General features: G+C 32.9%; 6 protein-coding genes across 7 annotated transcripts; 3 read left to right on the top strand and 3 right to left on the bottom strand.

Moving 5' to 3' along the window:
• Positions 1-32: 32 nt before the first annotated feature.
• Positions 33-2,165, bottom strand: LOC17888720 (perakine reductase). Of its 2 annotated transcripts, none has more exons than XM_023784134.1 (9): positions 1,833-2,165; positions 1,587-1,671; positions 1,387-1,503; positions 1,170-1,234; positions 1,004-1,092; positions 840-919; positions 652-763; positions 406-546; positions 33-330 (listed from the first exon to the last, which is right to left on the bottom strand). In XM_023784134.1, exons 1-9 carry the CDS (start codon positions 2,137-2,139, stop codon positions 145-147), a joined length of 1,182 nt encoding a protein of 393 aa, XP_023639902.1. In that variant the 5' UTR covers positions 2,140-2,165; the 3' UTR covers positions 33-144. The 2 variants fall into 2 exon arrangements, with proteins under 2 accessions (XP_023639902.1, XP_023639903.1); XM_023784135.1 differs by having other exon boundaries at positions 406-525.
• An 8,858-nt stretch (positions 2,166-11,023) lies between these two features.
• Positions 11,024-12,752, bottom strand: LOC17888116 (cytochrome P450 94C1). Its single transcript, XM_006294032.2, has one exon. It carries the CDS (start codon positions 12,699-12,701, stop codon positions 11,223-11,225), a length of 1,479 nt encoding a protein of 492 aa, XP_006294094.1. The 5' UTR covers positions 12,702-12,752; the 3' UTR covers positions 11,024-11,222.
• Positions 12,753-16,234: 3,482 nt separating this feature from the next.
• On the top strand, positions 16,235-18,456 carry LOC17889450 (flagellar radial spoke protein 5). Its single transcript, XM_023784121.1, has 9 exons — positions 16,235-16,563; positions 16,814-16,898; positions 16,978-17,094; positions 17,247-17,311; positions 17,409-17,497; positions 17,581-17,660; positions 17,735-17,846; positions 17,974-18,093; positions 18,169-18,456. The coding sequence occupies exons 1-9, from the start codon at positions 16,257-16,259 to the stop codon at positions 18,352-18,354; spliced, it is 1,161 nt and encodes a 386-aa protein (XP_023639889.1). The 5' UTR covers positions 16,235-16,256; the 3' UTR covers positions 18,355-18,456.
• Positions 18,457-18,646: 190 nt separating this feature from the next.
• Positions 18,647-19,779, bottom strand: LOC17889735 (probable F-box protein At5g47300). The gene has a single exon (XM_006296308.2). The coding sequence runs from the start codon at positions 19,706-19,708 to the stop codon at positions 18,647-18,649; it is 1,062 nt and encodes a 353-aa protein (XP_006296370.1). The 5' UTR covers positions 19,709-19,779.
• Positions 19,780-20,233: 454 nt separating this feature from the next.
• LOC17889361 lies at positions 20,234-21,652 on the top strand. The gene is made up of 6 exons (XM_006296204.2): positions 20,234-20,319; positions 20,405-20,518; positions 20,600-20,758; positions 20,866-21,006; positions 21,096-21,239; positions 21,332-21,652. The coding sequence occupies exons 1-6, from the start codon at positions 20,260-20,262 to the stop codon at positions 21,650-21,652; spliced, it is 939 nt and encodes a 312-aa protein (XP_006296266.1). The 5' UTR covers positions 20,234-20,259.
• A 690-nt stretch (positions 21,653-22,342) lies between these two features.
• On the top strand, positions 22,343-22,730 carry LOC17888297 (putative defensin-like protein 67). Its single transcript, XM_006295471.2, has 2 exons — positions 22,343-22,415; positions 22,520-22,730. Exons 1-2 carry the CDS (start codon positions 22,343-22,345, stop codon positions 22,690-22,692), a joined length of 246 nt encoding a protein of 81 aa, XP_006295533.1. The 3' UTR covers positions 22,693-22,730.
• Positions 22,731-23,321: the final 591 nt, after the last annotated feature.

Genomic DNA, 23,321 nt, shown 5'->3' with positions numbered 1-23,321 from the left:
GTCTTTTTTCTTATCAAACATACATAAACATGTTGACAAGAAAAATAAAGCCAGAGAAGTCTTTTAGTGTAAAAAGGATTCTCTACACATAAAAGTATAATTACATGAGTTGATACTGTATAAATTACATACTACCATGTGCATTCATATACGTCTGTATTCGTCTCCACAGTCACCAATCACTTGGAGAAGATCTTTACCTTTTTTGGTAACCTCTTGTATGCTATTAACATCTTCTTCATCCAATACCAATGAGAATATAGCATTTGCATCTTGTATGTGTTCCGCTAACCCGAGTCTCACCCCAATCATTGATCCAGCTACTCCTTGCTGAGATGAGATCCCCATTTTTCAGACAAATCAACAAACCAGACTAATACATGTGACGTGAGGAAGAACAAATACCTGATCTAGTACATATCTCACAGCAACTGTCGGAATAGAGACTCCATGTTTTGTGGCTACTGTCTTCATCGTTCGAAGTAAACCTTGAAATAGATTCCACCCTCCCCGTGCATCAATCATCTGTAGTTTAACCCTCAAAATCTTAAAACAGTAAAATCCATGATGATACTGTAATGATGAACCTTAAACTAAAACAATGAGAACTGCCATTGACAGGGTTAATCTGTAGATGATTTGAACTCTTACCCTTTTGTACTTTTGAAGAGAAGGAGTATCTAAGCGAGGGCCAGCAAAAGGGATTGTTAGATTTGTACCAAGAAACTTTTCTGACAGGAGACCACCCATTACTGTCCCATAACTGCACCCAAAGACCAACGATGTGTGGTTAAGTCTAAGAGGAAAACGCCAACAAGATTTTCATAGAGTATAATTACGTTATAAGCTTGACGCCTGTAAGTTCGCAAAGCTGAGCCATTCTTTGTTGAGGACGCATGTCTACAATGGAGTGTTGCACCTTGAAAGAATTCGAAAAGAGATTTACAAAAAAAAAAAAACTGGATTAAGGCATAAAATGTTTGGAGATCAAGCTGGCATTCACCTGATTGCTGACAACAGGGATTCCATTCTCTAAGATTTTCTGAAGTCTCTCTGTATCAAAATTTGTCAAAGCAATTGTCTTGATTTTACCTGCAAGCAACTCAATGTTGCAGTTTAAGCAAGCCGGTAGATTAATAAAACGAAAAAATCACAAGAAAGGAGCTTACCTTCCTCTTTTAAGTCAGTGAGGTGTTTCAGTGCATCAAGATAACCATCATTCGCATAATCCCACCTATTCAACAATTACAGATTAGCATATAATAAAGCACGGAGTGTACAATGGTCAGTACAAATGATATCGATACTAGAAACTGATAAAGGAACAAACTTTACATCAACCCTTAAACACATCAATTACTATAAATTAAGTGAAGAGAGAAACACCAGTGAAACTGAAGCATGTCAAGAGAAGCCACATCCATTCTCTTCCGCGATTTTTCGATGTTCTCACGAACAAAACTACTAGTCATTTTCACTGGAGGAGGTACCCATTTTGTCAAACTGCATCATGAAAAATAGCCTAATCACTTAGCCAGTTCTTATACAAAACTCTGAATCCTACATTACAAGAACTTATAACTTACCCTCTAATCTTTTCCAAGTACTCCGGTGGACGTTCTCGACGAACTCTATTGATAAAAATGCCATAAAGATCTTCAGAAGGACCATCTGAACATAAAGAGTAACAAACTAAGCACAGCTCCATTTCACTAATCTCCACTCTAAACCTTTCTGTGAGTTCATCAAAGCTCAGTAATCAACTTTTTTTTCCAATTTTGTTAATCTCTAAGCTGATTTTATTAAGCTACTCTTTACTCAGAGCTACTTACAAATGTCAGCCATGTCGAAGGTAGAGAGACCAGCATCGCTGTATCGAAGCATAGCATCAACGGCGTCGTTTCGATCAATCTTACCCCATCCTCCACTCGTCTGCCACATGCCGTTAAGAACTCTGCATATCTCCAGTGAATCGTTCCCGTTCTTCAGCTTCACCCACCGATTAGCTTCCGCCGTCTCCACCGAGTATTTCACGGAGCTAAAGTTGATTCGACGGCGAGAAACATTCCGGTTAAACGAATTCGATGATACTGTCGGAGCTAGGTTCGTGGCGATGACGGAGTGTACGGTCATCGGCATAGCCTTTTCTCTCTCTGTCTCTCTATCTGTGGAGGAAGAAGACAACTGAGATTTATGGGCCTTTGTACTAACGTAAATGTGGCGTCTGGACCTTTGAGGCCCAAATAGATTTGGGACATTCGTTAAACCAATGCACTGGATAGAAAAGCAAACCAGAAAGATGAAAGACAAATATATATTTTTATACAATTAATTTATACCTTAATTTTGATTCTTTAAATTAATACAATTTCGATCGTGAAAATTTTTTTCCTTAATTTTGATAATGTGGTGATTTCAACCGGAATAAAACATTTTTAATACAAAATGTCGATTTAATTATCAGTTATTTTCAAAGAAATTAGATTATATTAACTTAAAATTAACTTTGTTTTTTTTTTTTTTTTTTTTTTTTGTGCTAAGAGTGTAAATATTCATTAAAATGAAAATGTTTAGGTTTACAATCATGGATTTTAAACTTATAAATTGGTTCCATGGCAAAAAAAAGATAAAAACATGGAAGCAAATTTCAATCAGTCTATCGACTCAACCTATGCCGTGAAGCAAACGGTGTCAAATGAAGTGATACATGATTATGGAGATCCTCCAAAATTAACTTTGTGAGAAACCGTTTTTTTTTTTTAAACTTCACAACATTAAAATGTTACTTCAAATCACTTTATAACTCACAACAAAAATCATTTGTTAGCAAAGTATTGCTGTTCTGCCTTTGTTTTTATTATGATTCTTTTAATCCGCCTCATTGGCTAACTCAACAATTGTATTCTGGTTACATTCATTCATTTATATAAATTATATTTTGATGGAAAAAAACTCACAACACAACCTATGAGTTCTTTGTTCTCTTAGGACAGTTTTCATATGTGTTATTAAATTTTTTCTTCTTTCTAAATGAGTTTCTATGGATAAGAAAATCTTAATGAAGTTTGTCAATTCGTCACATATAGTTCTACCATGTAGAAACGGGTCATCTTCATCCTCTAGCTCTCAAGCAATCTCATTCTCATCAAGTTTACTGTACAGTAAAAACTTAATTATAAGAATTTTCAATATTTCAATATATGAAGTATAGTATATTTTCTAGCGTTGTATTGTTTACTATTTTGTTATTACATACTTTATAACTTTATGTATTTTTTCTGATTAAAGATAATTAATACAAAACTGAAGTGAGTAATGTATTGTTCGGTTCACCGTTTTGCATAAAACAATCAACATGTCAAATCTAAGTTTTTCACATTCTTACATATCAGAAGGAACAAAGCTGTCGACATAATTGTGACCTCTCGATGCGATTGGTGAAATCATGTGAAATACATCAATACATAACACCGGCAAAAAAGTATCTGATGTTTATATTGTACCCGATCATATGACTCATTATCACATGTCTCGTGATCATAACTTATATAAACAGATTCGAGAAATAAATATATACTGAAAAAAAAATGTGTAAATTGTAAGATTGTGTAATTAGTTTAGTGTCTTTGTCATTTGCTTAATTTTACAGAATGCTTAAAACACCATGCATGGCTCACAGTACACCATACGAGTGTCGTGTGCTAAGAGCCCATGATCCTAATTAATACTTGCCATAAGCTTCAGATCCTCTACGTAGTCTAAGAAGATGTAAGCTTTACTATTCTTGTAAGCTTCCATGCCTTGCATTTCAACTATAGTGTACGTATAAGTGTTCCTTTCTGGATTAATATAGTAGACAAAGAAGAAAGAATCGAAATTATAATTAGGTGATGAAGATGTTGTGTTGACTGGTTTTATAAGGCGCTTGGATTATAAAACTCAATCATCAAGGGAGAGATTGAAGATGTGGTGTTGAATGAGTTTTATAAGCTATCTTAACATGTCAACATATTACGATGATACATGAAGTGATTGGATAGAATTGTCATAGAAGATGAAGCAGTGCTTGTACTAGTTCTGACGTCAATACAGGAAGTAGTACAAGAAGGTGAGTTGTGCGAATACTTGAAGTAGTACAGGAGGCAGTACAAGAAGCCGAGCTGTGTGACTACTTGAAGAGTTGGAGAAGATTAGTTTGGGACCGACTTGGACAAGCCAAGAGGCGGTTGCTGAGCTGGATGAACATCTTGAATAGTACATTCAAGATGAGAACGTGAAAGGCAAATTTCCTTATCTATAAAGAACAAAGGAAATTAGTCAATTCCTATTTGGTGAAGGAATAGGAAAATTGTCAATCTTTAGGGTTGAGCAAATTGTTATAAATACCAAGAGGGCGCTTCATGAAGACTTGCGCGCCTCAGGGTATTCTCGAGAAGATGCACACAAGGTGTGTGGCGTCGCCCCATCAACAAGATAGAGAGATCTTTTGATGGTTTTGTAGAAGAGCTACACTAGTCGGAAAAGACAATTAGTGGTAGTCTTCTTTCATTGTAATTCTAGGAAAGAGTTGGTGGATTCCATATAGCAATTGTAGGTTGCGAACTTTTCTAGTTAATGAAGTCTGGACTAGGTCCCGGGGATGTAGGTTATCCGAACCCCGTTAACAAAGCTTGTGCCTTATTTACTTTATGCTCATACATACTCGAAGTAGATCATACACATAGTTGAATTAGTCACACATATGCACTTTCAGGTGAGAACACAGTTTCACCCGTGTTAGTCATTCCAGCAATGCGTATCTTAGTCCATGCAAATGCAGACAACTAAGGAGAAGGCAAAACGTAGGTATGCCTCCACCATTACTTTAACCCTTGTAGTTGACCAGAACTGATTCAAGAAGTACCAGTGTTGATTCAAGCTGTCCTTCCATGTCTTGATTTCTCTTGATATAGCTGGATTTCTCAGCTCTATAATATCAAAGCAAACTATGTCTCAGGGAACCTGAAATCGCACTCAGAGAGAAAAGCTAAATAATACAAAACACCGTTGATGCATATCCAATCAAAATGACCGTAATCACTAGGACCAAAACCGTCATCAAAATGTGGTATATCACATTTGATCATTCTCCATGATAAACGTTTCCCAAATATTAGAACATCATGCTCTACATGACCCAAGATAAGTGGATTAGACCATGAACAATACTTTGAGTTGTTTGTCGATTGGATCATACCCTAAACAGCTAATCATTATAAATTAGATCAATTGCACAAGAAGTGCGAAATTTGCTTCTCTATGCCTAAATTTAGCGAGATTTAGCTTCTCTATAACTAAATCTCGCTATAGAATTTACAGGTCGTTCTAAGAGTATCTCGATAACAAGCTCATCTCTTGCGTCGTGTCATCATGGTGGAGAGAGATGCTTTTCTTGATCCAGTCTCTTCTTTTTCCCATTGACGAACAAAACAATCACTTGAAATTTGATGACTGGGCATATCGGTTTATTTTTGGTTTAATTTATTTTTTGTTTCTATAATAATTCGGGAAAATCCTACATAAGCTTTTAAGGTGCCAATGACTCCTATTTTAAACCATCAAACCGACAACTTTTGTACTTAAAACCTATAGTGGCTTTTATATTCATGAGCTCACAAAAATTGGAGGACAAATTGATTCCAAAGAGCCGTTCATTTTTTTGTACAAATAACGACATGGATTTAATAATTAATTTTAGTTTGATAAAAAAAACAACTTGTTATCATTTATAACTAAGTTGTTATAAATGATTACTAATATATCTAAAATTTTTACTAAATTTTTCTACTCATTACTAATATATCTAAAATTACAAACATATAAATATAAAACAAAATTTATTATTTTTAATTAATGTTAAATATAAACTTTATAAATATTTTAATGATATTATCAATGATAAATGATAATTGTTTTTTTAATTGGTTTATTTTTCAATAATTTTACCATATATTATCAGTTATAAATATAAATTAAATAGATAAAATTAAAATTTGAAAAATTAAGGAGGCTGAGAATAGAATGAGCTTTTCAACTACTTCGAGGTCTAGTCGAGGGGGATATGGTAGGTGACCTCTACATTCCGGTGTTATAGCTTTGAAGAATACAGAGACAAAAGATTGTGACTAGAGGGAAAAAAAGAAGATTGTGATTCTGAACTTTGTACTCCCTTTTGAACTGTCAAAGCATGTAAAGAAATTTTTCAACTATTACATGAAGAGAATGAGCGAGTGAAAAGAACATCACAAATAATGTTGATGATCTTAGACTCATTTCTACCAAAACAAGGAAAATTGCTCTTAATATGCTCAGTAATTATTGTGACAAACCTAGAAACGAAATGTAAAAAGGTTGTAAGTAGGATACTACATCGTTCCGATTCTTTTTTCGAACATGGCTTTGTCAAAATTTTGAGCTCATATCAGATACAAAAGAAAATACTCAATTAAATGAACCGAGTCATCATAGTTCAGATCATGGGAGATTTAAGATGTGGAAAAGGAATTTCTCAAAGTCTTTTTATGATTAATTAGGGGAATCATTGTTTACTTGTTTACCTTAGTTCATGTTCTCAAATAGATATATTAGAATTTTTGCAGAAATTCTAGTTTACCTTGTATTTTTTAAAGTGATTATCTAATAAACTCTTGATTCCTGTTCAGTTGGGTTATAGAGCAATATCCAATATGTTACTGATATTTGGTTGCTCTTTTGATGTGCCAAGATCAAATAAATCATACCATACAACTGATACGTTTATTAAACATAGGGCTATATTAATTTGTAGCTACAGATAATTGAAAAACAAACAAAATAACCTTACTTATCGTTTAATTAGTTATTTCTCCTCTGATTCAGTTAATGTCAGAATCACCCTTTCTTGTATATATATATATATATGCTAACAAAAATAATAGCAAGGTAAAAGTTTAGATCTTTTTTTTGTGGACAAGTAAAAGTTTAGATCTAATAGCAATAATTAGCATTGTTTATTTGTTGTCGATAATACTATTTATAACATATAATTCACATTAGCGTGTCATTATACAATTGGTATCATTTAACTTATTAATTAACATATTACTTACGCTTGATAAATTAGGTACTACAGTTAACTTATACATTATCATACTTATTTATCATAAAAATTTAAATGATTTATCACCATAAAAATAAGGTTATTTTTGTGGTTATTTTATTTATTATGAAGGTAAATCATCTTTTATTTGGATACGTTTATGTGGTAAACTTATATTTATATATATTCGTACATGTGGTAAACTTATATATATCATGTTAAAAGATTTCTTATTTGAAAGAAGATATTTAAAACAAAAAAGGGTAAAAATGTATAAACACTACTCTCTCTTGTTTATCTAATTTTTAAAAGTGCATAGCTAAATACTTAATTATATAGTCTTCTAGGTCTATACAATGGTATTTCCCTTAAACATAGTATATTAGTGATCCAATACAAAACATTATCCATTCAATCTATTTTGGGATAAAATTGAAAGCTATAAGTATAGGTATTAATTTCTATTAAATCATTTTATACGCCTTTGGCATATTTGCTTGATCCCTATAAAACTCTTAGATACACTTTGGGTGTAATTGGCCATATCTCAACACAATTCATAGGCAATAAATATGTTATAAAAAATTCCATCTTCTTGATACAATATTTACGAATGCATTAATTTTGTGAAATGGTGATTATTATAGGTGATAAATTGGCAAATCAGAATAATTAATATATTTTTATCAGCTATATAATAGTTTACGTATTTTTTTGACAACGAAACAAGTTTATGTATTTTTTTTATCAGCTGTAAAATATTTTAGGTATTTTTTTACGACTAAAAAATTCATGTATTTTACTAATTAATATTAAATAAGTCACGTTTTTTGGGAATATTAATTTATTCAAAAAGTTCTTATAGTTTTTAAATTTTTTTCTAATAAAGTTGAGTATTCTTCAAAATGCTCTGTAAATTCTAACATCAGCTATTTATATTTTAATTTATCTCTATTGTCTCCCTCAAATATAGTGCATTTTTATATTTTTGGTATGTCTCCTCTAAATCTTGTTTAGTTTAATTTACTCAAACATACTATAACAAATGTATCCACCCCACCACAGCACTACTTCTAGTGAATTATGTATAATACTATAATAACTTCTTTTAATTGTATGGATCCAAACAATTCGTACACTTGTACTAAGCCAATATCATCAATTCGGTTGGTCTTTTTGGCATAAAACAGTCGACATGTCAAATCTACATTCTCAACACATCACAAGGGAACAAACCTGTCGACATATACAAATTGTGACCTCTCTCGGTGGTACGATCATGTGATCAGCATCATCAGTACGTACATAAACACCGGCAAAAGATCTATCTGATGTTTTTTATTGTTACTTAGTCATATCACATGTAATGTTATTGTAACGATAGGCATAAGTCGTATATAAGAAGATAAGAAGATTAGAGAATAAATAAGGACCACTTACTATATGTGGAAAATTGTAAGAAATGTGTTAAAATTTTAGTTAGTTAAGTGTCTTTGTCATTTTCTTTAAATCTTACATAATGCTTAACAATTTAGGACCACTTAACCCCAAATTTGATGAGATTCCAACTCGACATCCACCATGCAATTCACATTTTCAACGTGACTCTTTGCAATTTCTCAATCATACTAGTTTTGTAACTAAATAAAACCCACCGCCGCAAAGGTTTTTCTATAACTCAATGTGTAATTATCTTAAATAAACTAAACGATAGTTTTCTAAAAAAATATTAAAAAGAAAAATTATATTTAAGTATGTTCGTTTCGTCGTCGCAGACAATAATAGTTACAGCATTATTAAATACAATATTTTTAATCGCTAAATTTAACTAAAATTCGAAATTTTTAATCGAAAAATGTAAAATCGCTGTTTATCTGGAGGATATCAACATTGAAAACTTTCTCTATTCCCTAAAAGTATGAATGTAAAAGCAGATTATTTGGCTCGACAAAAGTTTGTTCCACCCCGCACCTAATCAAATATGTAAACTATTATCTTTCGCATTGGCTCATTTAAGCTATATACTTTGATGATAAAAAAACAAAAAAAAATCGTAAAATGAGTGTTTATTGAAATGTCATTTAACAAACAGCTGTAACAACCAAACGAACAAAAATATATGTGTTGTTTATTGTAGTCGCATCTACATGAAACGAACAACACCATGTATTGTCTACCTTGCAGAAGTTTGAATCCTTTGGCCTTGATCTTAGGTTACTCTTTTGAATTAGTTTATGTTTAATCTCTAATCATTTGGAGTTTGCTAGTTGTACGTTTCCTCATTAGAAAGTACACAATGTAATATAGTATGATTAATTATATATCCCACGTTATAACATATTTTATCAGATACCACCTTGATCTAGAAAAACAAGCTAATCATACTATGGGCACCAAAACGACTTAGCTTCAACAAATAATTTCAATATATATATTCTAAATCTAACTAAAATTGATTCCACCTCTAGAAAAAAATGAGTCAGCTTCCCCTTCTCAATTAGAAAAAGTTGAATAGGAAAATATGTCCAAAATTGTATACAATATAAAATGAAAGATATGTTGTATCTTATGATGTGCTTTGAGTAATTCCTCTTATATATATTCTTGTCGTTTGTAAAAGCTAAGCCGACAAACTAAAGCTTATCCCAATATATAATATAGGATGAAAGCAGTTATTGTAAGGTCAGATTAATATAAAATTTTATAACTAAATTAAGGTGAACGAAATAGTAATGTTTAGTATAAAGTACACATTAAGTGATTAGTTGACATTATTTAATCCAACAAATATCTACTAATAGAAAATTATTATTTAATTATATGGTCTTTAGGAAGAAACTATATCCAATTCGATCTCAAATCCGATCTTTAGTTTATAAAGAGTCTGAATAGTTTTTTACCCATCTTTGTTCATGACATATGAAAAGAAGGAAATTGTACTTTAATTTGGCTGTTTTTTTATATAAAAGAATTTATAATAATTTTTAATGTATTTTGTTTAATATATGTAATAATATAGTAGATTATGTAATTAGAAACGAATAAATGTTTTTTTAACATTGTTTTTGATGTTAATAATTGTTACTGTGAAAAAGAAAGAAAAATCGGAAAACAAAATTGTAGCATAAGTTATATTACATCGATAAAGTAATATATATTTTTTTAACAAACAAAAAAAGTTTATGTAAGTTAATAAAACAATCAAATAAGTTAAAAATCTAAAAGTGTTTTTTCGATTATATATTTTAATAACTATTTTACATATACTGTTTATACGTAAGTGGGACGTGAGAAAGCGTTTACCCGAAAATATCAAATCAAACATTCATTTTACAATCTCTACATTTTGTAGTAATAGTCATAAATATATTTTTCGTCAGAAACATTACACAATATGCCGACAAAAGAAAAGAAAAAGAAGATTACACAATATACATTTGTCCAAATGGTAACAGTAAAAACTTCTATTGAACAATGAATTGGTTATGACCTAAGCATCCAATAAAAATCTAGTTATTCTTTAATCACTTATACATTCGTGTAAACCTTAGCATAAACCACCATCATCTCAAAATATTAACTATTCAAATGTACATAAATCTGAACCACTTAGGTAATAATCATTATACAATTAAGGCATTGAATGTAATGACAAATTAAAAGCAGATATCAAAAATAAAAATGATATTTGTACTGCACTATGAACAGTAAAAAAGCTGGAGATTTGGAGTGTTTTTAAATGAACTGTTTTTTTAATAAAAAATTAATAAAACTTGATCTACATTTAGTATGACATATCTGCTTAATCTGCTTTTATTCTGCTGGATATATTTGAACTGCTGGATATATTTGAACTGCTTGATCTGTTCGGCTATATTTACTATCTCCATTCAAAGCCTAAGATTCCAAGAAATTAAGACCCACTTGGCTTTTTTTTTTTTGATAAATTAAATAAGAGATAATGATACACAATTACACATAGATGTTGCCAACAATTTGTTTTACATGTTAACAATAATTTGTCAGTTAATAAACAGACTATATCTATGTTTTCATAAAGTATTATTTATATATCTTGACTTAATGATCTCTATGAAGGATGAACCTAAGTCCTTTCTTGGATCAAAACCGGCAATCCACCGCTAACCGTTGCGGTTAGACCAGGCGCAAACCGGAGCATATCGGTAGACTCGGGACAAGCGACCCGTGTTTCGAACCGCCTAATGATGGCTACCGCTATGGATTTCATCTCCATGATGGCCATTTCTTTCCCCACACAAACTCTAGCTCCGGCCTGGAAAACCGGGTACTTAACCGGGTTTTCGGGACGGAATTTACTGTCGTTATCCAACCACCTCTCCGGTTTAAACTCTTCGCAATCCGGGCCCCAGATCCGGCCCATCCGACCCATTGCGTAAGCATGGTACGTCACTCTAGTCCCTCTTTTCACAAACGTACCATCAGCCAAAACGTCATCGTTCAAAGCGAATTTGGAGTCGAATTGAACCGGCGGAAACAATCTCATGCTCTCGTACAGCGTCGCATGCAAATAGTTCATATCTCTCATTTCATTACAAGAGGCAGTGACTGAGTCAAAACCGGTACCCATGACCCGGTCTAATTCTTCCTGGATCCGGTTCTCCACTTTCGGATGACGTGTCAATAACCAGAAAAAACCGGTTAAACCGGCAGCCACCGTATCTCTCCCAGCCAATAGAAAGCTCACGACGATGTCTCGAAGATACTCATCATCATCCTCCGCCACAACCGCCATGAATCTCGATATCAAATCGTTGTTACCAACTAAACCGGTTAATCTCCTTTGCTTGATCAAATCACCAGCTAACCGGTTTATCACATCGATCGATTCTTTAAGCTTTTTCTCGGAACCGATTCTAAAAAACCTTTTGAGTTTCCATAACAGAGGAAACGAAGCTAAAGCTCGTTTCGCCGATAACGTCGACGCCGTATCAAAAGCCACGGCGAATTCCGATGTCGGTAGAGGTAACCGGAGACAATCCGGGTCAAACCCAAACGACAGTTTACTAATCGTATCAAACGAGAATCTTCTAAACACGTCTTGCAGATCAAGAACAGAACCGGGGCTGTCGGAAAACGAAGTCAGAATCGGAAGAAGACGTGTCTCGATCTCGTTCCTAACAATCTCATGAGCGAACACTCTAACGGAAACACTCCCGAGTTCCAAACTCGCGAGTTTCCTCTGGAACCGCCACGTGTCGCCATCGGAGTTAAAGATTCCACGGCCTAAGAGATCACCGAGTATGACGGAGAACTGTTTCCCTTTAGGGTAATTGTGGAAATGGGTTTTGAGTATATGCTCAACGTTCGAAGGATTCGCCGTGATAACGCTGTTAAGAACGTGGACTTTGATCGTAGACGTCGGAGATCGCCGGAGAAGATGAGTGTACCAATCGCTGAGGTTGACGAAGTCTTTTCTCCAGCTTGAGGTTAGGTAAGCATTGCAGATCTCGCAGTTGCAGTAACGTAGCTTTTGTAAGAAGAGTATGTGAAAGAGTGAGAATGTAACGATGAAGACGATGATGAAAGATATGATTAGTAACATTGTTGAAGAGAGAGAAGAGAGAAGAGAGAAGATGAGATGAAAGAGATGAGTTTGTGTAATAATACGAGAAAACGTAGAGTCAATTAAATAGAAGATTCTTTTTTTTCTTTCTTTTTAAAATCATTTATTGTGGACAGACATGTGTTCTGTTCTCTAAATGTGCGTTTTATTATTATTTTTTCAAAAAGAAACATTTCTAGATTCGTAGAAAATTCAAAAATTAAATGAAATTGAAATAATCAGTGATTAGTTGATTACGATATTTTTTGATGTTTTAAGATTCGTTTATTTTTTTCAGCCAACAGGTTTACACAACCTTATTTATTATGTCGACAAAAAAATGTTGTTTATTTGGTTTTTCGTACGTATGACATGAGACTTTGTCAATCATGGTTATAGTCTAATAGATGTTGTATTGTATTATTTTGTTGGGTAATATAGGTACATTATAATTGTGAGAGTTGATTAAGTAAATTACTGTATAGTTTACTAATTTGAGATGCTGTTTTTATTTATTAAAAATTGGTGTGATTATAAATAACATGGTTATGTGGAGTAAAATATGGTGCTACTTTACAAAAAGGCATATTGTTTTGGAAAATAGTGGCATTGTTATGTTTTTATTATTTTCGGGGGAAAAGTCCAAATTTTCACTTACCTAATCTAACAAATATTCGTAGTCATTTTAATACATTTAGATTTTATGGGGCATGCAAAAAATAAAAACTTTATTTTTTTATAAAAGAAACTAAATCTACGTGTAAACAGTTTTATAAAAAAAATAGATTGGAGATTAATGCAGCTTTTATTTTTATATAGAGTAAAATTTCTATAAATTAATACTCTATAAATTAATAAATCTTATAAACTAATAAAATTGATAGTCCCAAATTTGGCCAGTGTAAAAATTAACTAAATTCGATAAGATAATAAGATAATAATTTTTTGACATTTCTATGTAAAATATAGTCCTAATAATATCATAAATTAATAATCACTATACATATATATCTTATATATAAGTAGATATGTTGAAATATGCTTTTACCTTTTTTTGTAAAATGAATTTTCTCTTAGACCTCATCTCTATAAATAATATTTATGTTATATTCTTAAACAAAATTCTCATCTTATAATATACTATGTAACCTCACAAAATAACCAAAATTTTCTTTATGTTTTCTATTTATAAATATGCATCATATTAATTTTTTTTGTTTTGTTTTATGGATGCTAAAAGATATCAATTGAGGTTTTAATCATATATTTGATTTTTGTACATAACTGTATTTACTTTTTATATTTTTAATTCATTGTTAAATTATTTTTCTAAATTTAGAATTCAATTCTAAACTACAAATATTTATATAATTTTAAAATGAATCATATTTTTGTGAAATTGTCCCAATTCATATTTTCAAAAAAAAACTTTAAGAGTTAAACATACTACTATAAATTAATAATTAATTATTAATTTACACTATAAAATAATATAGATAAATTAATATCACTATACATTAATAAAATATTGTGGTGTCAACATTATTAATTTATAGAGGTTTTACTGTATATACATCAGTAATCTATAAAAAAGAAAAAATCCAAACAATACGCCATCTATTTTATATCTGGATATTTAATAACTCGTCTTTTATGATTAGAATAAAAATACGTCGTTTATTTACCTTTTGTCTTAAAAAGTATTCGTTTACATACTCGTTAGTAGATTCCTACCTTACCGTTAAAGCCTTCTACACGGGTGACGAAATTATTTTGTGGGGTTAAACTCTAATATCACATGTTTAAATGATATATGATGTGTACAAATAAAAAAATAGATAGCGTATTTTTCGTAAAAAAAAAAAAACGTTATGGCATCAAAAAGTGTGGTCGCCAACGAAAACCATAAGAACAAGATCTCAAGAACCAAACCGAATGGACACATAACCAAACCGAACCAAATTGGAACTCTTCAATCCTCTTATATATATATCCTTAAGGGTTGGAACCAAAGAGCCAGAAAAAACCGATAGGAATAAAACCGAATAACCAAACGCCTAGGCCTATTTAAAACTACTCGGTTCATGCCACCAAAGATAGAAATCAAGAACAACATTGTATTCTAATATAGCATGCTTTTGTCTAAAATCCGAGAAAATGTATAGATTCGGTTCAAAACCTCTTAGTTGTTTAAAATACATACTGTTCAAATTTGAAGAAAATGCCAAAATTACACCAAACTATTGAATGGCCAATATTTTCAAAAAAAGAAAAAGAGGCTAACGAAGATGTAAATATGGTTATACGTTTCAAAAAGAAAAATGAAAAAAGTTAAAGGCAAGTACAATAAAACACGTGATGCGTAGAATGAAACACGTGAGGTATAATAAGGACCGTGTGAAGTTCGTAACGCAAGTGGTGAAGTGTTCAAAGCATATAAACAGCAACTGGGTCGTTGGTTTTTATCGTGCATGTCGACAAGCGTCTCTCATGCACTGAGCTGGCAGTTTCAAGTTGACGATGTTTTTATCAGTCAGTTTTAGCTTCGATAGACTCAGACGAAAACAAATAAAACTTTTTAAAGCTGCGACAAAAAGACAAAACACAGAAAAGAGATAAAAGTTTGGTTACTATTTCCACTTGCAAACTTTAAAATTGATGTCTACAAGTCGATTCGTTTTCGTCCAATATATATCGACATATTTGGAATTCGTATCTCTAGCTATATTTTAAAGTTCAAACAGTAGTTGATCTTTATTTTTTTTTCTGAAAGATTTGTTTTTTAATAGGAAAATACAATATAAATTAATAAGATAGTACCACAATTTTTCAGTATTTAAAATATTTCGTGGTTTACAGTAGTATTTTTTCACTTATTAATAATAACTATAAAATGTTTAAAATTTTATATAATTACAATACATATATAAAATCATCTTCGTCTCATAATCGTAAATAACTGCAACTGATCTTTAAAAAACGCGAAATATTGTTCATTTTGTAATCGTGTGACTAGTCGATGCGATTAATAGCAGTTTAAAAAATCGCATCGTTACTTTTTGTGATCTTAAATTTCAATTATAATCATAGCTTTTAGTCGTAAAGTTTTGTAATAGTCATTAGTACAATTTTTATAATCGCAGTCGTAATCACATACTTCATCGAAACGAACAACGCTATAATCACACACAAAAAGTATAAATGAATATCATCTTCTTATAGTTTTAATAGTTTATGACTTGTTTAGTTATTGGTTACAAATTATCAGCCACTTTCACACTTTCTTATAGCACAATTCTACCACCTCTTCTAAATCATTAAGTAACAAACCATTAAAAATTTCCTGAATATGGATAAACAAAATTTTAGAAATCTGTGGTATAATATAGAAATTGAACAAAAGAATAGAAAAACAAAATTTTCAGGACTTTTGAGTTTTAAGTTTGGGGTCATAATGGTCAAAAATAAAATTGGGCCTGAAAGGCAATAGAGGCCCAAGAGCCACAGAGTTGTTATCATCACTCTGCGGAGTCAGAGTGACGAGAGTGAGAGACGATGCCTGTGTCCGTACATTCCGTTATCGCCACGAACCTAGCGACTACAGCATCGTCGGACTGGCTTCACCGGAATGTTTCTCGCCGTAGATTCTGTTCCAGCTCCGTGAAATGCTCGGTGGATACGGCGGAGACTGAACGGTCGGTGAAATTGAAGAACGGGAACGATTCACTGGAGATATGCAGAGTTCTCAACGGAATGTGGCAGACGAGCGGAGGTTGGGGTAAGATTGATCGAAACGACGCCGTTGATGCGATGCTTCGATACGCCGATGCTGGTCTCTCTACCTTTGATATGGCTGATCATTGTAAGTAGTGAAATTGAAATTGAATCTTCAGGATAGACTAGTTATAGAATTGTGCTTTAGGTTTTGGTCACAGAAGAATCGAATTGAAAGGTTTTGTGTTGAGATTAGTATAATAGACTTTGTGTGGAGAGTAGCTTTAGTTTTAGTGGCCTTTCAATGTTTGTTGCTATGTTTTGGTCACAGAAGAATCTAATTGAGTGTGGAGCTTAGTATAATAGGGTTGTGCTTAGTTTGTTTCTTTGATGTTCAGATGGTCCTGCTGAAGATCTATACGGCATTTTTATCAATAGAGTTCGTCGAGAGCGTCCTCCAGAGTACTTGGAAAACATTAAAGGGTAAGCAAGTTTAGTCTGTAGTGATGTAGTATAAGATATGGTAGAATGATTAAACGATTAGGCTATTTTAATGATGTAGTTTGACGAAATGGGTTCCTCCTCCAATAAAGATGACAAGTAGCTATGTTCGTCAGAACATTGATATATCGAGGAAGAGAATGGATGTGGCTGCTCTTGACATGCTTCAGTTTCACTGGTGTGTGTTACTCTACTCTCGTTGCTTAATTGCTAGTTGTTGTCTTGTCCTGTGGCTTCTTGCTAGTATAAACCTTTGATGTTAAGCAGCTTTAATAGATTTTTGTAGTGGCCATTGTTACCTATTATTATCTAATCTGTAGTTTGGGATAGGTGGGATTATGCGAATGACGGCTATCTTGATGCATTGAAACATCTAACTGACCTAAAAGAAGAAGGTAAGGCAGAGAGGCTATATATCTTTCTTCTTTGCTGTGATTGTCTTTGTGTTTATCTATTGGGCTTCTTTAAATGTTAGCATTGAAATGCTTGCAGGGAAGATCAAGACGGTTGCGTTGACAAATTTTGATACAGAGAGACTTCAGAAAATCTTAGAGAATGGAATTCCTGTCGTTAGCAATCAGGTGAATGCCAGCGCGGTTTCTGAACATTATATGGTTTTAATCAGATTCCCTTTTTTGTAAATCTCTGTGAAAATTCTTTCCAGGTGCAACACTCCATTGTAGACATGCGTCCTCAACAGAGAATGGCTCAGCTTTGTGAGCTTACAGGCGTCAAACTTATAACGTAAGTATACTCTATGCTTGACTTCTTTCTCTTTACTACTGACTGAACCACACATCGTTGGTCTTTGGGTGCAGTTATGGGACAGTAATGGGTGGTCTCCTGTCAGAGAAGTTTCTTGATACCAATCTAACAATCCCTTTTGCTGGCCCTCGCTTGAATACTCCTTCTCTTCAAAAATACAAAAGGGTAAGAGTTCAAATCATCCACAGATTAACCCTGTCAATGGCAGTTCTCATTGTATTAGTTTAAGGTTCATCATTACAGTATCTTCATGGTTTCTACTGTTTTAAGAGTTTTCAAAGCTACAATACAGATGGTTGATGCATGGGGAGGGTGGAATCTATTTCAAGGTTTACTTCGAACGATGAAGACAGTAGCCACAAAACATGGAGTCTCTATTCCGACAGTTGCTGTGAGATATGTACTAGATCAGGTATTTGTTCTTCCTCACGTCACATGTATTAGTCTGGTTTGTTGATTTGTCTGAAAAATGGGGATCTCATCTCAGCAAGGAGTAGCTGGATCAATGATTGGGGTGAGACTCGGGTTAGCGGAACACATACAAGATGCAAATGCTATATTCTCATTGGTATTGGATGAAGAAGATGTTAATAGCATACAAGAGGTTACCAAAAAAGGTAAAGATCTTCTCCAAGTGATTGGTGACTGTGGAGACGAATACAGACGTATATGAATGCACATGGTAGTATGTAATTTATACAGTATCAACTCATGTAATTATACTTTTATGTGTAGAGAATCCTTTTTACACTAAAAGACTTCCCTGCCTTCTATTTTTCTTGTCAACATGTTTATGCATGTTTGATAAGAAAAAAGACAATCATTGTGGATCAAACGCTATTGTCTTGTCTTCTCGTCGAGGGAAAGGTAAGTTAAACATAAAGGGTACTAACTGAAACAACGACCAAGCTTTAGAGCTTTGACATGACACCATAGAAACTAAGAGTTAAACAAAGGGGACGTACCTAGTAGCATCCTAAACTTGGAACATAATAGGACAAACTTAGAAAAGACGATACGGGTCCAGAACACACTTGTTTTACTTTATTGTCCTCTCCAGCAATGTATGCCACCTGCTTCATGAGGTCACTTCCCAATAAAAACTGACAAACCACGATAAATTTATTCTCCTCATCGACCAAGAACTTTGGGACGCCCCAAATACAATGTTGAGCTTTCAAATCCACTGTTAAAAACTTGCTCCACGACACAACTTTGGTGTCATCTATCTTATTTGTCAACCATATCTCTGTTCTTGATGCATCTCCATGTATTAATAACACAGAAAGTTTCTCTTCTCTAACAACGCTTAGAGAAAAGGCCTTATGGTAAAGACACTGACATGGAGGAAGCAAACGTTCGAATACTTCTGTTGTATAGTCAAAACTTACTAAAAACATGCCACGCTGTTCCTCATTTTCATCTGAAGCAAACCAACAAGTCTTTCCCTTCAAAGACTTGCTATGGTCAACATGTTCCAATTCGCAGTCCAAAGTAACATCAAGAGTCTTCCATACCTTAGTGTTAATCTCATAGATTTCGAATTCTTTCTTGTTGCTACCAGGACAAGACAAGATTTTGTAGCTATTACCGCCATAGTTCTTGTCTTGGTAGGATCCAAGAGCAAAAGAACCTCTGTTTCTTGGTTGGATCCAGTTGGTTTGACCAGTACAAGGGTTCCAAACCACGATTCTACTGTATTTTCTGTCGTTGCATAACAATAAACCTTCGCAGTGAGAGACTGCATAAATCTCGAAGTTGGCTTGAGGGTTAGTTAGACCATATTCACCTTTGATCTCTATAGATGGAACTCCACAAAAATTGACGCTCATCAAACAAACCTTGTCGTGCTTCGACATGAGAAGCAGAAAGTACTGCTTTGGGGCTTTGTCCAAATGTTTTCTTGTGAATGTTCTGTTGTTGCATAAGTTGTTCCATTGTTTGCATGTATACCGTAATTGGCTCAGGGATGTGGCTGGAACGCGACAAAGTATCTCTTCTACCAAATCTCCGGGAAGATTAAACATTTGCTGCAAATCTGATTTCTCAAGCAAGAAAGTGCCGATGGCTGCTTTAATTGTTCTTTAGGGTTTTACGTTTTCTTCTTCTTCCTCATATATATATATATCTTTAAGAATTAATTTAATTTTTAATTTTTGTGTTAGTTTAGAGTATTTTTCCTTATTTTAGTATATATTTGAGGGTATATATTTCTCTATTATTGTTGTTAATAAAAATTTAATATATAGAACTGTTAATATTTACTCTTAGTAAAAGGTATTAATAAAGTGTATGAAATAAAGTTACGACTATATTTAATATTGACACCAACGTAACTTTCGATGTTTTCTCTACTCATGGACGTCAAGAACTCACTCACACACGAGAATGGAGCTGCCTACTTCTGCCGTACGTAAAACTTAACGTGCATGAACCATTCTCTCAACATGCAAACATTGTATTTTTGAGATCACTCACACCATGTTAAATACAAGCTTTTTAGATAGTCATTTTCGTACTCTTCCTCTTATAAGGTAAGTATAGTTTATAGACTCAAAACTCCCGAATATAAATTAATATGGGTGTATTTACTAGATTTGGTGGCTCGATTAATCAAAACATTCAACAGCCTCTCAAGGTCAGTTTCATTATTTCCATCAATCAGAGGATCCGTGGAAGTCGAATAAAATATAAACTGCTTTTTGGCTTCTTGTTTTGTATAGGCCAAGTCGTCCAAGAAACCTCATGAGAATGTTAAATCTAGTTCAGTTTCAGAAGAAGATAGTAATATTATTGAACCTTGGTATTGGGATCCTGATATTGATCCTAAGTTGAAGGTAATACCAAATCAGCAAACAATATAAAATATACCATTATCATGTAACTACACAAATAGAATTATTTGTTGTTTATTTTAGGCCGAGTACAAGAAACATTCACCTGTTAGATCAATGCCACTGTATGTTACCGATCCTAAATATTATGACTTAGATGAGTTGAAGAGGCAAACAAGACTTTGGATAGTTCCAAATGATCATAACAAGCATCCATGGTATGATGCTCCTGCTACGGTGAAGGTAAAATAGCAAATCAGCAAATACTAGCTAGAGGAATTGCTATGATTAGGAAAAAATAAATTAATGCTAATTAATAACACTTAGTTATATTTTTATATGTTTGAAAGGTGAAAACAAAGAAAGGTGTTTGCCATTTGAAAATAGAATTCACATTGGGATGGCCTCCTCATGGAGTCTATGAGATGCTTACTAATCCAAGAAACCTAAATTTCTTCGATTTATTCGACAGAGAGTTTCGCCAACGTCTGGTTTGTTTTTATTTTCATATAGTTGTATAATTCAAATTTAGTATTAGTTATTATCAAATTGAAAGTGTAATCTTTTAATTTCTATAAAGGACAATGAATCAACAAAGGTTTTGAAGAAGGATGGACCAAGGCAGGTCACAGATGTAAAGAAAACTTTGAGATGGAAGGTCCTTGGATGCACTATAGCTATCCCAATACATCTAATCATCGATGAAAACCATAAAAATCTTACTGTAAGTAGAGCTTCTCTAAACCCCCCTAACATGAACACAACATGTGTTTATGTTTTCAGCAAAGTAATATGTGGGTTGGTCTTTTTGGTTAGGCAAACTATAAAAAAGAGAAAATGAAGTGCATGAAAGTGTTTGAAGGTAGCTGGAAAGTGAAGCCACTATACGCAGATCAAGAACGGTTATGCAAGTCTAAGTCGCGGATTAATGATGAAGAGTACAAAAGATGTAGTAATGGAAAAGGAAGGATTGGATCAAAGGTGACAATGGAACATATCTTTCAGCCTTGTTCTCTTCTTAATGTGCCACCGATTTCTTGGTTCATACGTAAAATCACCATCAGAACAGTCAAGGATCTGCTCGAAGATCTTAGACAATATATTATCGACATGCACAAAAGTTACAGCCCGGGATGAGCTGTTTTATAATGTGGTGGACTTGTATTATCGCACGGTTTCATTATAAATTTATAATAGATATGGTTTTTTTTTTTTTTTTTTTTTTTTTTTATAAACTTTATCGGCTGATCCGGTCAGTTCCGGTAAAAACACACCGAAATGTTTCAGAGTGGACTTCTCCCCAAAGGGCCATCACACTGTGTATCCCGCACAGCTGTGGTCCAGTGGTAAGGGATAATTGGAGAAAGGTTGGAAGGAACTAACCCATGTTCGATCCACCCTGGAAACAAAAATCATTGTTGTGTGGGAAGTCTGTCAGTTGGGCCTTAGCCCAATTGGTTTACCTGGTAGTCAGATAATAGATTTGGTTGTTATTACGTTCGTTATCTTAACTTTTTAGTCAACTACTAGACCAAGGAACTTCTACAAATCTTTATTTCTTGAAATAATTTTTTTTTCAGCTTTTGACCCAAAAGAGATTTTTACCTTTTGTTTTTTTTTTTTTTTTTCTTGGGTCAAATATTTAAAATTTTCCTTACAAATCTATATTTACAATATTATCAAAACTAAAAAGGGAAAGAAGTTATGTTGAATATAATTAATGAGAACTAGTACAGACAAAGAATCAATGGCTATGAACTTTTCATGTAAATAAATAGATCATCTCATACTCAACTAATGTACATATACAATATTGGTTTTGTTAAAATGGGTTCCTCCAAATTGAGTATTACATGCGTTTTTGTTGCTATGCTGGTCATTTCATGTGACCTTCTCTCAGGTACATGTTATTTCAAATATATATTCGATTATGACATATAGAACACATTTGTATTCTTCTTGTGAGCAAATTAGATTCTTATTTTCTTTTTCATGATTTGATAGTTGAAATGGGAATTAGCGTGGAAGCTAAACCACCTCCGACTTGTGGACCAGATTGTACTGATGAATTCTTGAAAGAAGACTGCAATAACTATTGTTTAGGTTTGTCTTATGAAACTGGTGCTTGCATTTTATTCAGAGGGATGCCTTCACAAAATCGTTGTTGTTGTTTTTAAATGAAAATTATATAATTCTTTCATCCTCTTTGATATGATCTACTATGTTTATGTTTTTTTTCTTTCCTTTAACTATTATTATAAAGAGTTTTATTTTTCAAAGGTTATATTTATATAATCTTAATCATAATTAAAATTAATAGTGGATTTGATATTCTTATAGAGTTATAGTAGTCAAATACAAATATAAACGAAATGGTTATCTTGACTTGCTGGTCGATGCTTAGAAGCGATCGAGAGCTCAATTTATTTGAGCGTCAACCTATAAATCAAGACAATTTGGTAAAGGGACAAAAAAAGAGTTGTCTTCTAAGATAATTTCTTTATGCTCTAGTCAGTATTAGCCAGAAAACACAAAATGCAAATCAAACTTATCCTAGTCTTATCACCTATGTGTGTTATTGTGTACATGTCATGTGTGTTATTGTGTACATGTCAAAACTTAAACGAATGTGAAAACGCTAATACTGACTAGGAGATATTGTGTGACAGGATACATTCAATGTATTAGGAAGACAACGTCCACGTTTGAAAATCTTTGCATTACGATCTTGGTCAACAAAAAAATAGAATATCAAATCTATATTACCCTCTTGTTTTATACAAATACACATATACTATGTCTATAC

Source organism: Capsella rubella, unplaced genomic scaffold (assembly GCF_000375325.1).
Source record: "Capsella rubella cultivar Monte Gargano unplaced genomic scaffold, Caprub1_0 scaffold_4, whole genome shotgun sequence".
Classification (NCBI taxonomy): Eukaryota; Viridiplantae; Streptophyta; class Magnoliopsida; order Brassicales; family Brassicaceae; genus Capsella; species Capsella rubella.
The sequence above is the reverse complement of the archived record's forward strand: the minus strand, read 5'-3'. Positions and strand labels throughout refer to the sequence as shown.

Excerpts from the sequence above, each read along its gene's own strand:
- LOC17888720 (XM_023784134.1), bottom strand. The coding sequence starts at position 2,139 with ATGCCGATGACCGTACACTCCGTCATCGCCACGAACCTAGCTCCGACA. Across the intron at positions 1,235-1,386 it reads GACATGCTTCAGTTTCACTG|GTGGGATTATGCGAATGATG; the intron begins GTGTTTCTCTCT and ends ATTGTTGAATAG. Across the intron at positions 764-839 it reads ACAGGCGTCAAGCTTATAAC|TTATGGGACAGTAATGGGTG; the intron begins GTAATTATACTC and ends CTTTGGGTGCAG.
- LOC17889361 (XM_006296204.2), top strand. The coding sequence starts at position 20,260 with ATGGGTGTATTTACTAGATTTGGTGGCTCGATTAATCAAAACATTCAA. Across the intron at positions 21,007-21,095 it reads GAGAGTTTCGCCAACGTCTG|GACAATGAATCAACAAAGGT; the intron begins GTTTGTTTTTAT and ends ATTTCTATAAAG. Across the intron at positions 21,240-21,331 it reads AAAACCATAAAAATCTTACT|GCAAACTATAAAAAAGAGAA; the intron begins GTAAGTAGAGCT and ends CTTTTTGGTTAG.
- LOC17889450 (XM_023784121.1), top strand. The coding sequence starts at position 16,257 with ATGCCTGTGTCCGTACATTCCGTTATCGCCACGAACCTAGCGACTACA. Across the intron at positions 17,312-17,408 it reads AACTGACCTAAAAGAAGAAG|GGAAGATCAAGACGGTTGCG; the intron begins GTAAGGCAGAGA and ends AAATGCTTGCAG. Across the intron at positions 18,094-18,168 it reads TGAGATATGTACTAGATCAG|CAAGGAGTAGCTGGATCAAT; the intron begins GTATTTGTTCTT and ends ATCTCATCTCAG.
- LOC17888297 (XM_006295471.2), top strand. The coding sequence starts at position 22,343 with ATGGGTTCCTCCAAATTGAGTATTACATGCGTTTTTGTTGCTATGCTG. Across the intron at positions 22,416-22,519 it reads TTCATGTGACCTTCTCTCAG|TTGAAATGGGAATTAGCGTG; the intron begins GTACATGTTATT and ends ATGATTTGATAG.
- LOC17888116 (XM_006294032.2), bottom strand. The coding sequence starts at position 12,701 with ATGTTACTAATCATATCTTTCATCATCGTCTTCATCGTTACATTCTCA.
- LOC17889735 (XM_006296308.2), bottom strand. The coding sequence starts at position 19,708 with ATGTTTAATCTTCCCGGAGATTTGGTAGAAGAGATACTTTGTCGCGTT.